At 44.7% G+C, this 11,672-nt stretch overlaps 1 protein-coding gene across 1 annotated transcript in view; it reads right to left on the bottom strand.

The window, feature by feature from the left end:
* Positions 1-8,714: 8,714 nt before the first annotated feature.
* LOC115320668 overlaps positions 8,715-11,672 on the bottom strand; it is a 29,004-nt gene continuing 26,046 nt past the window's right edge. Inside the window, exons 8-10 of the mRNA XM_029980815.2 lie at positions 10,579-10,708; positions 9,786-9,917; positions 8,715-8,768 (exon numbers count right to left, since the gene is read on the bottom strand). Of these exons, the coding sequence (XP_029836675.2) occupies positions 8,715-8,768; positions 9,786-9,917; positions 10,579-10,708 (316 nt within the window). The remainder of the gene's footprint in view (positions 8,769-9,785; positions 9,918-10,578; positions 10,709-11,672) is intronic.

Here is an 11,672-nt window from a genome sequence, read left to right as displayed (position 1 = left end):
GTTACCACTTGCGCAGCAGGCGCAAGGCTAGCGGTTCGAAAACACGTTTACGCATCGCCAGCCTTTATCCTGTGTGCGAGCGGTAACTAGCGCAGCCCCGGGCTTCTCGACTCTGTGAAGACCTGCTAAAATGTTCGAAATTAGTGATATTCGATGACTCTGCGGAAGTTTCTGATTAAAACCATTCGTTTCTTTTCACTAATTAAAAAGTTAATTGAAAAATGTTAGTTATTCGGCTTATCGTCACGATTAGGCCCTATATTACGCCCTCTTGGTCATGCAGCTCCTCCATAAACCGATTTAGTGCAGCTTTCACGTTTTCTTTTAAATAATTTTGTTCGAATTAAAACGATACATTGTATATGAGGCACCACCTGTTCATGAACGTGATTCTACCGTTCCAAGCTCAGGAAAACTCGAAAGTGATATTTTATTTTCGTATCCTGAACTTTACCTTCATTATCTCAGTTGATGTCCCGCGCACGTTGTTTTTGAGCGTTGCTTCCATTTTGTTTTTAATAATATTTCTCTAACTAGACATGTGACCCACATTATCATCTTCATAATAAAAACCGCGCAGAAGTATTATAATGACGTCACCTTAACGACTACCTCAACTTTCCGCTTAACTAGAGATTGCCATCTTCAACTCAAATTCTCAGGCGTTTAAGTTCTCTGTTAGTAATCTAGAACTCCATGTTGCGTCTCATGATCTAAACATCACCTCTTCATTTTCAGAAAAATGAGGAGAAAAAATAATAATTTTATAAATTCACGAAAAAGGTATTCAAAACTGCCACCAGTCCTACAGCTCCGTTTATCGTAAACGAGATGGCGCCGCGTGTCCACAATGGTGGACCGCCGAACTTGGTATTCAGCAACTTTACCCGCATTCGCTGTTAAATGCGATATTAGAAGTCTCGGTGCTCTGGAGCAAAGCACCGTGCAGAAACAGCCCCCTGTTTTTCGCCGACGACCTAGAGATGCTTAGAAAAACTACTACAACTGTTGTTTACAGCATTTACAGCAAGAAACACATTCTTTACCTCGGGGCCTTTAGTTTTTTTCTCTTTTAAATGACCCTCACCCAATATTCTTGTCCTAAGCAAGAGGGGCACGTTTAGCAAAAAATGAAAAAAAAAAAGAACATATTCACGAAACTGCTACATACACAAGAAACCAAACACTGAAAGGCGAGAGCAAAAGTCAATTTTATTCAACGTAAGATATACAAGCCAAGAAGAATGCTGCGCAGAAGCAGAGTTAAAACCCGACGTGCCAAAATAAATTGTTCCTGGCAAAAAAATTTTCCTCTTTAATTTTTTTTTAATCCTAAACGGCGAGCTTAGAAGGATGAGTTCTTTCTGTCTTTCATCGTGCAGGAAAAACGGCGAGAAGAAAATCGAGGAGAGTGGACAGTAAGCTTCATCCGCTCTGCTTGTCGGTCGGTAAAGGGGTACCACGGCGATTTTTAGAGTCACTGGCCCTTAACATTCCAGGTATGCTATTTAGTATCACAAAATTCAGAATAGTTATTCTGAAATCGGCAAGTGAACATGATGCCAAAACCAACATTCAAATATTCCCGCGCATTTCAGTACTGTGACGGCAGGGGAAGGCAGGCTTGCATGTTGAGCAAGCAGCCTGAAAATGGACTATGCGGAGCATTGTTGCTTTCTCCTGCTGGTGCGCGGTGCTGGAGCGAGCTTCCAAGGCAATTATTTGACATCATGAAACTGCTTGTAATCAGTTGGGAACAAATTTTACAGTCCAAATAGTTTTTTTCTCTCTTCCGCTGACGTCACTATTTCATTGTTGTCAGCAGAGACTTTACTTTGAGAATCGGGGTGAGGACCAAAATTGTAAATTCAATACCTTCGATAAAATAGGTAATTTTTACAAAATATTTGGGTTACTATATCTCAGCGATGTCTGCTTGTGTATTTAGAAAGTTTTTAGGCAAACCTTAATATATTGTCATAGGCTCAAAAAAAAAACAACAACAAAAAGCTAGAATACTGAAATATACCTTTTTTGGGGGATTTCAACAGCACATAATCACTGGGGGTCAGATAGGACCATATACATGCCCAAACAAATGTCTGACCCTGTCCAGGCGCTGGTCAATTCGGGCGCTTACCCGTGAGTGTCTACACTCCTAATTTACCCCCGAGTGATTATAACCTTTTCGAAGCCACCATTAAAAGAGCCCTGCGAGGATGCCTATCCACAATCGCCGATGAGCTGGAAGAAGCTATCCAAGGGTAAGTACGACGCGTTTCCAAAATGTGGTTCCAGCGGGGCATTAAAAGACTGCTACAATTATCGCGCAAGTGCTTTTATCTCCAAAAGGAGTATGTCCACAAGGTGAACAAACTACCGACCTCAAAGTGGCCGGTATCTAAAAAGCTATTATGAGTGTCAACCAATGGCATGCGCCCCGTATATGATGAATGTGAATTTCACATAAGAACTTTTAAATTTGAATATCAGCCAAACGTTTAATAATTACTAAAACCTGCTTTAGTTCCCTCTATTAAAAACAGAACTTTGCGAATATCGAGCAGTAAATATCTTAAATATACGTGGTTTAGGTTAATGTTCTAAGTAAAGAAACAGCAATACGCTTTTAGAACAACACATTTGCATATAATATGCTGAAATTAACCGATACATTTATTCACGTAATTTGGAAAACTAGATTTTTTAAAATATATATATTCAGATCCTTGAAGTACTTCGCGATCTTCGGTAGATGTTAAGTTCTGAAAACAACGTAGTCATCCTAACAGTCGAAAGGCTAGCTCACACTAAAGTCACTGGATCTTGGGAAAGCAGAACCATTGCCTTCCCTGCCTGCTGCTGAAATCAAACAAATACTACCATACAGACGACCAAAACCTCACAATGCGAGTGGCTAATCGGTCTCCGTTGATGTGAAAATCGCCATTTTGGTCCCTGGTAATCTTCAAACTTTGAGAGGGTCGTTCTAATCCAGTCGCACCAAGATCACCATGGAGCGTCATCGTACTGAAAGCGTTCATCGCCAATATAAGCGCCCTTGTCATTGTGTATGCGGTCAACTTGTAAATTATGCCCACCTCCACGCATCTCTAACAATTACATTCTTCTTATTGCGTATTTCAAAACAGGAACATTATTTTTCAGTGCCTCCAAGCACCGGCACCGCATCCCAAGTAGCACAGAAGGTGAGGCCCCACGTCGGCAACGGGGGCTCGGGAAGTCCCTACTGAAACTGCCTACGCAGTGCCGCAGCAGGTCCCACCCCGAATATGTGAGGGCGAATTTGAGCACAGCGTTGGCATGCGCAACTTGGGCTGCCCATACAGTACCCCCGTGGGCACCACCTCGGCTACGCGAGGGCATGCACAGTTTGGGCTGCCCATGCGATAAAGACTTGGGTCCCAGTATGGCTATTCGGGGACAGAGACGGCGCAGATGTGGGCTTCAGGGGGGAAAAGTATGCGCATGCCCAACTTGGCCTGCCCATGCAATACCTCCTTGGGTTCCAATTTGGCAATGCGGGGGCAGAGGTAAAGAAGATACCGGCAAAGCGTGGGCATGTCCGTGTTGGGCTGCCCATGTAAAGCCCCCCGTGGGACCCACCTCGGCTCTTCGAGGGCCAAAGGCAAGGATGTGGGCTCCAGAGCGGCTTACTGCGGGCGTGTTTGAGTTTGGCTACCCATATAAAACCCCCGTGGGTCCCACCTCGGTTCTGCGGCGGCCTAGATACGAAGATGGGGGGGGGGGGGGCTCCATGGCGGCAAAGCGTGTGTATGCTGAACTTGGGCACCCCACGTAAAACCCAACAACCAAAGAAGTAATAAAAACACATACGGACACGGACAGACTGCACAGTTCTTTCTTTGATTCTATTCTTTCTTTGATTTTACTTTCTCTTTGATTCTTGTATTTTCAACAACCCATTCTTTGTCCTTTGTTACGCAAAATCTCCGTTGGTCCTCCCCCCCTGCTGTATACACGAACTCAACTCTGTGACGTCACGGTGCGGTGGTAGCGCGTCGGGCGCACTTCTGGTCTGGGGCTGTGGGGAGAAGTCCCCATGCCAGACGTGTATTCCTGCGTTGTTTTGAAAGGAACCAGACAAAAAAATTACACCATCTTCCCGAGGGGAACCATGGGGTGATGCGGAGCATCGTTCCATCACACTTCATCCGAAGAATGAAGTGGAGTCAACAGCGGTGAACTGAACGCGTGCAGAAATTGGTTTGCTCTTTATGTTTATACAGCCTTGATGGAGATGCGCCTCAACGGGTAATAGGTCTCTTAGCTGTAGATGAGAAATTTAGCCAGTGCAGTACAACCGCTAACCTGGGGTTCTTAACGTGCATCACGCAGTAGTCATCACACGAACGCGTGCCGGTACGAAACTCATCCAGATCGAAACGGGCGGGGGTGGCGGGGACTCGAACCCAGGAAGTTCCCAGCGCAAGCTTTCGCTCCACACTCCGAGCTGAGACGCTTTAGCCCACTCGGCCACTTCCTCCCCTTGAACGCGCGCAGCGCGCTACCGCTGCTTATATTCAAACTTGAAGGAGAAGAAACTATACTCCGCGACAACTTTTCTTGGCAATGCAGTGGAAGGTACAGGCCCGCGTCCCCTCTCCCAATTTGAGTGTGCGCGGGCTCTCCTCCTCTCCCCGTAAATGGGGGAGGAGGAGAGCCTGCGTACACTCAAAATGGGAGAGGGGACGCGGGCCTGTACCTTCCACTGCATTGCCAAGAAAAGTTGTCGCGGAGTATAGAGAAGGAGAGTTGCGCCTGCGCGCGTGGTGTGAGTAGAAGCGAACGCACGCGAAGTGTACGCAGCTGGTAGCTGCGTGCACTTCGCGCAGCTGTTGGAGAGAGAGAGAACGCACGCGCAGCTGTTGGAGAGAGGGACGCAGCTGGTAGCTGCGTGCACTTCGCGCAGCTGTTGGAGAGAGAGAGAACGCACGCGCAGCGAGGAGAGTTGCGCATGCGTAGTGTGAGTGCGGACTACGACGCCGCGGGACATAGCCCGAGCAAGAGATGCTCCGCATCTAAAACCTGCCTTGTCAAAACGCCGCGCCTGGGGCCGTACCAAAAGAGTCGAGAAAGGTTGGAAGGTCAGTTTTCACGTGCTCGGTTCGTCCGAGAATCTGGATATGTGCGATGGAAAGGGAAAAGCAGACGCCGTCGGACAGCGATATCTTGGGCGCGAGGCACTTTGGGTTGAATTGACGGATACTTGTGGTCATCAGATTTATTTGTTTTATTCCACCATGAACGCCAGAAAACCATCAAGTTGTGCGGACCACCTGCGGACTACGTTCAGCGCGTCTTCACGTTCAAATGGCCGCATGATCGTTCGAACTGTCGTCTGCTCTTTCAAACGTTTCTGCTTGTCGTCTGCTCTCTTAGACGACGCCGGCCCGTAGACCAAATGTGGGCCCGGTACTTGCGATAAGAAGTAAGTGCAGGCCTCAAAAGACTAAAGTTTGAAGGTTGCTAAGCAGGCTCGATGAAACAGTAGATACAAGGAGATGTTGATCATTGTTACCAGTGAGCATCACCGACTTGTTATGCGTAATTCACTTGGTCCGATTTTGCTTGCGATTTTCAATATCCACGTCAACCATCTCAGCTACGGTTCACGCTTTTGCAGCCGGAGCGGCGTCGCGAGTAAAAATTGCGAGCAAAATCTCATCATGCGAATCAGGCTTTAGCGTGCATACTGCGGCGTCCACGCGGAATGAATCGCCACATGTCACACTATTCAGGCGAAGTTTTGCGGTGTAGCGACCCTCGGTAATTTCGCTGGCGCCACTCAAGTAGTCAGACATCGCCAGGAAGACGTAGCATCAATAATTCGAACGCGAAAATGGGCAGGGGGACTCACACTGGCACCGACAACATTGCATTTCAATGGTGTGTTTTTGGGCGACGGCGAGCTTCTTGCTTACACCCCCGTCGCGCATGCGCGGCACCCGTGGCGTGTACTAGGGCCCAGAAGCGCTCCGGCTTGTTTGTAAACACGAGTTGATGTATAGGGTTCATGGAGGAAAAGCGTGGGCATGCCCGACATGGGCTGCCCGTGTTAAACGCCCCTGGGTCTCACCTCGTCTCCGTGGTGGTCAAGTTAGCAACGGTGTGGCCTTTACAGCGGCAAAGCGTGGGCATGCCCAGATCGGGCTGCCCATGCAAAACCCACGTGCAAAACCCGCATTCCACGGTTTCGCCTCTGCTCCGTGGTGGTCAAGTTAGCTACGGTGTGAGCTTCAAAGTGGGAAGGTGTGGGCATGCCCAACTTGGACTACCTGTGACACCTCCAAAACGGCACTTTCCGCTAATATTTAGAATATTTATTGCACGTTTTGGAAATTCAACATAAGAGGTGGTTTAATTTGATACCGGATCACCGAGGATTGAGGGAGGCATTTTAGGCTTGTTTAACGTTATTACTAACCTACTACTGAGGATGTCTGTTGGGAAGGCCCTTTTACGTGGGGTGGAATTTTTTACGCAGAGTATTGAATTTCAAGCTGAATTCGCAGCACGCTCGCCAAATGTCGTATTGGTTTAAATTGGAGGTCTGTAGGCAGCTTAATCTGGCTACGTATTCTGATTACGTGTCCAACAGGGTTTTATAAAGAAATGTGCACAGTTTTGTTTATGTTCTATTTCGTACACTTGAAATGTCGAATTCGGTACTGCCTTGCTCAAGACATTTTATTGACTTATCAAAATTAAAATATTTTAGCAGACTCATCGTTGACGAGTCGCTGACAAGCGTCAAGCGTCATTTGGCCATTTTCAGGAAAGTTCGGTAGCGCCATCTGTCGTTCTGCGCCACAGATAGGTGTCGAGATCTTTGATCAACTTTTTAATACGCAAATCGGTCGTGCATGGATGCATGGACGCAAGGAGCGCTGGCGGCCTCCGCCAGCGCTCCTTGCCTTCCTCCGTTTTCTGGCTGAGCGTCCACCCACGAGGGTCACGAGATGCTGCAGCGTCATCAAAGTTAAGAGGCTTGCGCTGGGGGCGGGACAACTGAAAGGTTTGCCTGCCGTTCTCTCTCGGTCGTCGACTAAAGTGTAGGAGTGAATGGTTAGATCGCTATGGTCTTCCTCTATGGATCACGGGAGCATCTCTATCTCCATTACCGCAACAACCTTTCTTTTCTCCCTTGATAACGATTCCATCTCGGGGCTCTTCAAAACCCAGCTTTCGCTTTGTCATTTGAGCTCCCAATGTCATTCCACCAATCTGACTTGGTTTACAATACAATCCTGTTTTTACTTCTTGTCAGGAAAGCGCCGGGAGTCACTATATCCGTAGATCACTTGAAACAGATTTTGTATTATACGCGAAAGAATGAGTGAATAACAAGGAGAACTGACGTTTACTAGGAATAATCCTTGCCGCGCATTTTTAAAGTAGGGTACCCCAAACGCTGCATTCAAAGATGGATAAACTTCAAAAAGAAAGGCACAGATGGACACAAAAAAGCGCTACTGTCATCCTCGCGTTTGTCTGTTTTTTTTTGTTTTTTCTTAATGATTTCTTCGTATTAAGCTCTAGAAACCCCTTTAAGAAGGCGTATACAGCTTTTTAGAGCTCATCCTGCGTGTAGCTTGTGGCTAGTCTTGTTGAAATCGCTATGCTTATGAAGCTGTCGGGCTATCGCTGTTCTTGTCCTAGCAAAGTTAAACACACACACACACAAAAAAGCTCTTCGCGTTTTTTTGTGTTTTTCACTTAATTTCTTTTGTGGGTTTCTTTGTTAGCATTTCGAGTCTTTGGTACTGGCTTGTTTCCTGTTCATCATTCAGTTATTTACCCGTCAAATTTGCGATCGGTTCAACTTTGTGCTCGGCTGTGCAAATTACTATTCACGTTAAATATTCCAGCGATAATCCATCATTATGGAAATAATTGGCGCCCCCTGGTATAAACCAGGTTTGAGGATTTTGAAAATGAAACATTGCGAGGATTAGACAGGAGAGGGAAGACGCATCAAAAAGCAATCTTGGGGTTAAAATATAAGCCACGATGGGGGATAAAAAGAGACTATGGGAGAGCCCAATGCAGGCCACAGCACTTCAACAGAGAAAGCCGGATCTTGCCTTTTTGGTTGGGAGACTTCCTGCGCTCGCTTTAGCACGTCTTTATATATTTTCATACAAGAGCCTCCTGGACCGGCGATTTTAAAAATTTTTAAATTTCTTGCAAAGATTTAAAAGTGTATGTGACAAGATAATTTACTGTGTTTTTAATGGTGCTTGTGTTAGCGGATTCGCGGTATTCAAGCGCAGTTCTAAAAATGAACCCAACGTCAATTTTGTAGAGTCGTGTTTTTTTGCTTACATGTTTCTGCATAGGCCGGCGCTTTTGGCTAGAAGTGTACAAGTGCCGAAAATACTTTTGGTGGCCGGTATAGACATTCGGTAATTTGACAGGCATTGGATATCCCAGACCTCCAACTGCCTTTTCGTAAAAGTTTCACGGCTTATCGCTATTGCCACAATATATATATATCTATATCTATATATATATATATATATATATATATATTTACCTGGATTATTAAAATTGTTCATCGTCCTTGGATTACTTAGCCCTTACAAATAACAACCCATAAGAAGCTGAGATACAGACACTAATGTTATCTTTATTATCGCGACGACAATGCTCATCTTAAAATTGAGCAATTACTTTCCTCCAACAGATGTCGTGTTCACGATGCATTTGCCTCCCACGCAAATCTGAAAGATTGAGAAGCAAATAATATATTCAATTTAATATCAACGGTGAAGAAAATTACCGCACCCAGAAGTAAGATAAACACAGTGGTGAAACACCTTCTATAGACATGTACCTAAGGCCCGGATATTCTAAAAGGCACAAAATGATTCATTCGTGTTTTTTTTTTCTTTTTTATCATTGTTACCTTACGGAGAGAAAGCCCAATACCGAGTAAAAGAAAAAAACAATCTATAGCTCACACAAAGTTTCTTCTCATCGCTTATTGCGTCTTGTTAAATGTTGCCATTTCGTCTGTACATCTGTCTTTTCCCGGCTATTTCGGTTCCTCTTTTGCACGGTTTTATTTCACGTACGTCTCAAACACCGTGGCATCTCTACTCACCTTTTACTTTGACGTGAAAATTATTGAAAAAAAAAATACCCAGAATGAGGATTAACCGTGTCGAATTAACCTGAGGATGGGGTAGAAGAGAAACACCAAAAAGGAAGAAGAAAAAAGTGAATAACGTTTGCAAATCCTTGTAACGCGGAATTAGAGCGCAGCTCTTGAGGAGGAGAAGGGGACTGTACGAAAGGGACGGTATGCCCCTCCTTTTTCTTCTCGATCCAGTCCTCTGCCCACCTCCTCCATTTCAGTTTCCCCGCTAAATGTAGTGGGAATCAGTGGTGTCACATGACTTGGTGTCTAGTCATGCACCTGTGAACAAATTCAGTTTCTCCTCTAGATTTGGCGGAAAAATGGACGTCAAGTGACCCCAACGGTCACGTGACGTCAATTTTTAATTTTGCCAATTTAGCGAGGAATTGAATTAATTTTGAAGTCACGTGCCGTTAATGGATGTTGACGTTTACGTTCTACCCCAGTCTCAGGTTATTTCGACGTGGTTAATATTTACCAGCTCACCTGCACCCTTACTATATTTTCTTTACACAGTGAGGATTATTCATGTTTTCTTCTACAATGCCTAATTGTAATACTTTTTAATTCTAATAGTGCGTCATTTACTTCTTCGTACCTTGTCAGCGTCACAGTTCTCACCGTCCGGAGCAGCAATGTCACCTAACTTCACGTTTAATTGAAAACAACTATACTCAGCGCAGCACGATATAGTGCATTTGCTATTTTCGGATGACGACTCGCTGGAATTCTGTAAGATAAAATTTTAGAAAAGAAAGTTAGATGTCTGACTAGGTGCAACACTTTTTCATTAAATAAATTAAGAAGGAGAAAAGGATTCCATTTTTCATGAATTTTCTCAATAAAGGCAACGTGGGCAGTATTTTGTTTACATGCTACTACTAAATACTCCTTACATGGCACGTAAACAGCGTCTAGGTAAGGATCATGGCCCGAACCCGGGGGGGGGGGGGGGGGGGGGGGGGTGCTCCGCCCCCCTTGGATCTCGCCAGGGGGGCACGAGCCCCGATGCCCCCTTTAGTCTACGCCTCTGTAAGTACCTACTCCACTTCAAAAAGCTACCGTTTTCAAAACTTGGTGTCTAAGAGAAAAAAGTTATAAGAGAAACACCGATTTTGCCTACGAAAGTTTACGCCGCCGGGCAGCAGATGCAGACGAAGTGAAAATGGATGCTCAAAATGGACAAGAAAGAAAGTTTCCTTCGTTTTGCCCTGTCGCGTCGGCGCAATCCCATAATAAAGCGCCAGTTCGAAGAACCACATCAAGTGCACTCCAACTACTTTTAAGAAAGTTTACGTGGATGAATCGAACTCTACTTTCCTATGAAAAAATAAAACCATAAAACAAAACTCATTGATTTTTTTTCTTGGTTTCTGTAATGAGTAACACACCTGACACTCTTGAGAACCAAGGTAGGAAGCTCTGCACGGAGACCAGCTGGAGTACTTTGCATAAAATTGATTAGGTGTCATCAACTCGGTCTCAGCATCCTTAATGGGCTCCTCCAGGCACTCAAAACCCCTGCAGAAAAGTATGATTACCTTGACAGATACTTTGAATATTAGTAAGGCCATACTCCTAAAGAGCGATACCAATGTTGAACTCCATAAGAGCACATAACTTCTATTCTGACATGGAAAAAAAAGAAGAAATCTGCATGCTCTAGTCTTTACAATTTTAGGGTTCATTATATCAGGAAGATGGTAAAGATGACGAGAATGACGCCGCGCGACTCCTTTTCGGCGGGACTGACTTTTAATAAATAATACTGTAGTCTGTCATCATGTCCTGTCTTCTCTGCAGACGATCGCACAAATCTACCAATATATATAGGTTTAACATGAAAAAGACATGAAATTAAGAAACGTAACACATGATATTATATTAAAATTAATATAACATATTATAAAGTCTAAATCATTCCAAATTGCCATTCAATCATGCGTAAGTGTGAACAAATGATATCTGACTAGGACAATACACTTATAAAGAACATGACAATTATCTTGCTACAGTTGTGATTATTACAACGAAAGACACTGTTACGAGGCAGAGTAAAAAAAGCAGCCGCAATATATTTTTATCTGCATAATAATAAATACATAATTAAAAGTGATTTGCCGCTTCCGAGCATAGTGCCCCCTTCCCCCCCCCGGCCTTTGCGCGCTCAACACATCTGCGTCAACACTTCACCAACACGTGGAGGTCGCAGAAGAAAACATCTTGGTGATAAGTACAAAGCCAGGGATTCACTGCCGCTTTTAGCTCATCATCTGTATTGAACTTTATTCCGCTAATAATTGCATTTAGTTGTCACAAAAGAATAAAATTGCTCGGTGCCAGATCCTTTGAGTATGCATGCGCCTGCAAAAGGCACTGAAAACCTCGACTCCTTGATTTCTTTTCTGCTGTTGCACGTGCCATTTGGGGTTCGCATTGCTATTCGGCAGCCACGCACTAAAGGTCAGCAAACCACTGCGCTTTG

The sequence above is a fragment of the Ixodes scapularis genome, unplaced genomic scaffold, assembly GCF_016920785.2.
Source record: "Ixodes scapularis isolate PalLabHiFi unplaced genomic scaffold, ASM1692078v2 PGA_scaffold4__175_contigs__length_147842914, whole genome shotgun sequence".
In the NCBI taxonomy this organism is placed as follows: domain Eukaryota; kingdom Metazoa; phylum Arthropoda; class Arachnida; order Ixodida; family Ixodidae; genus Ixodes; species Ixodes scapularis.
This window is presented reverse-complemented; position numbering and strand designations above follow the sequence as displayed.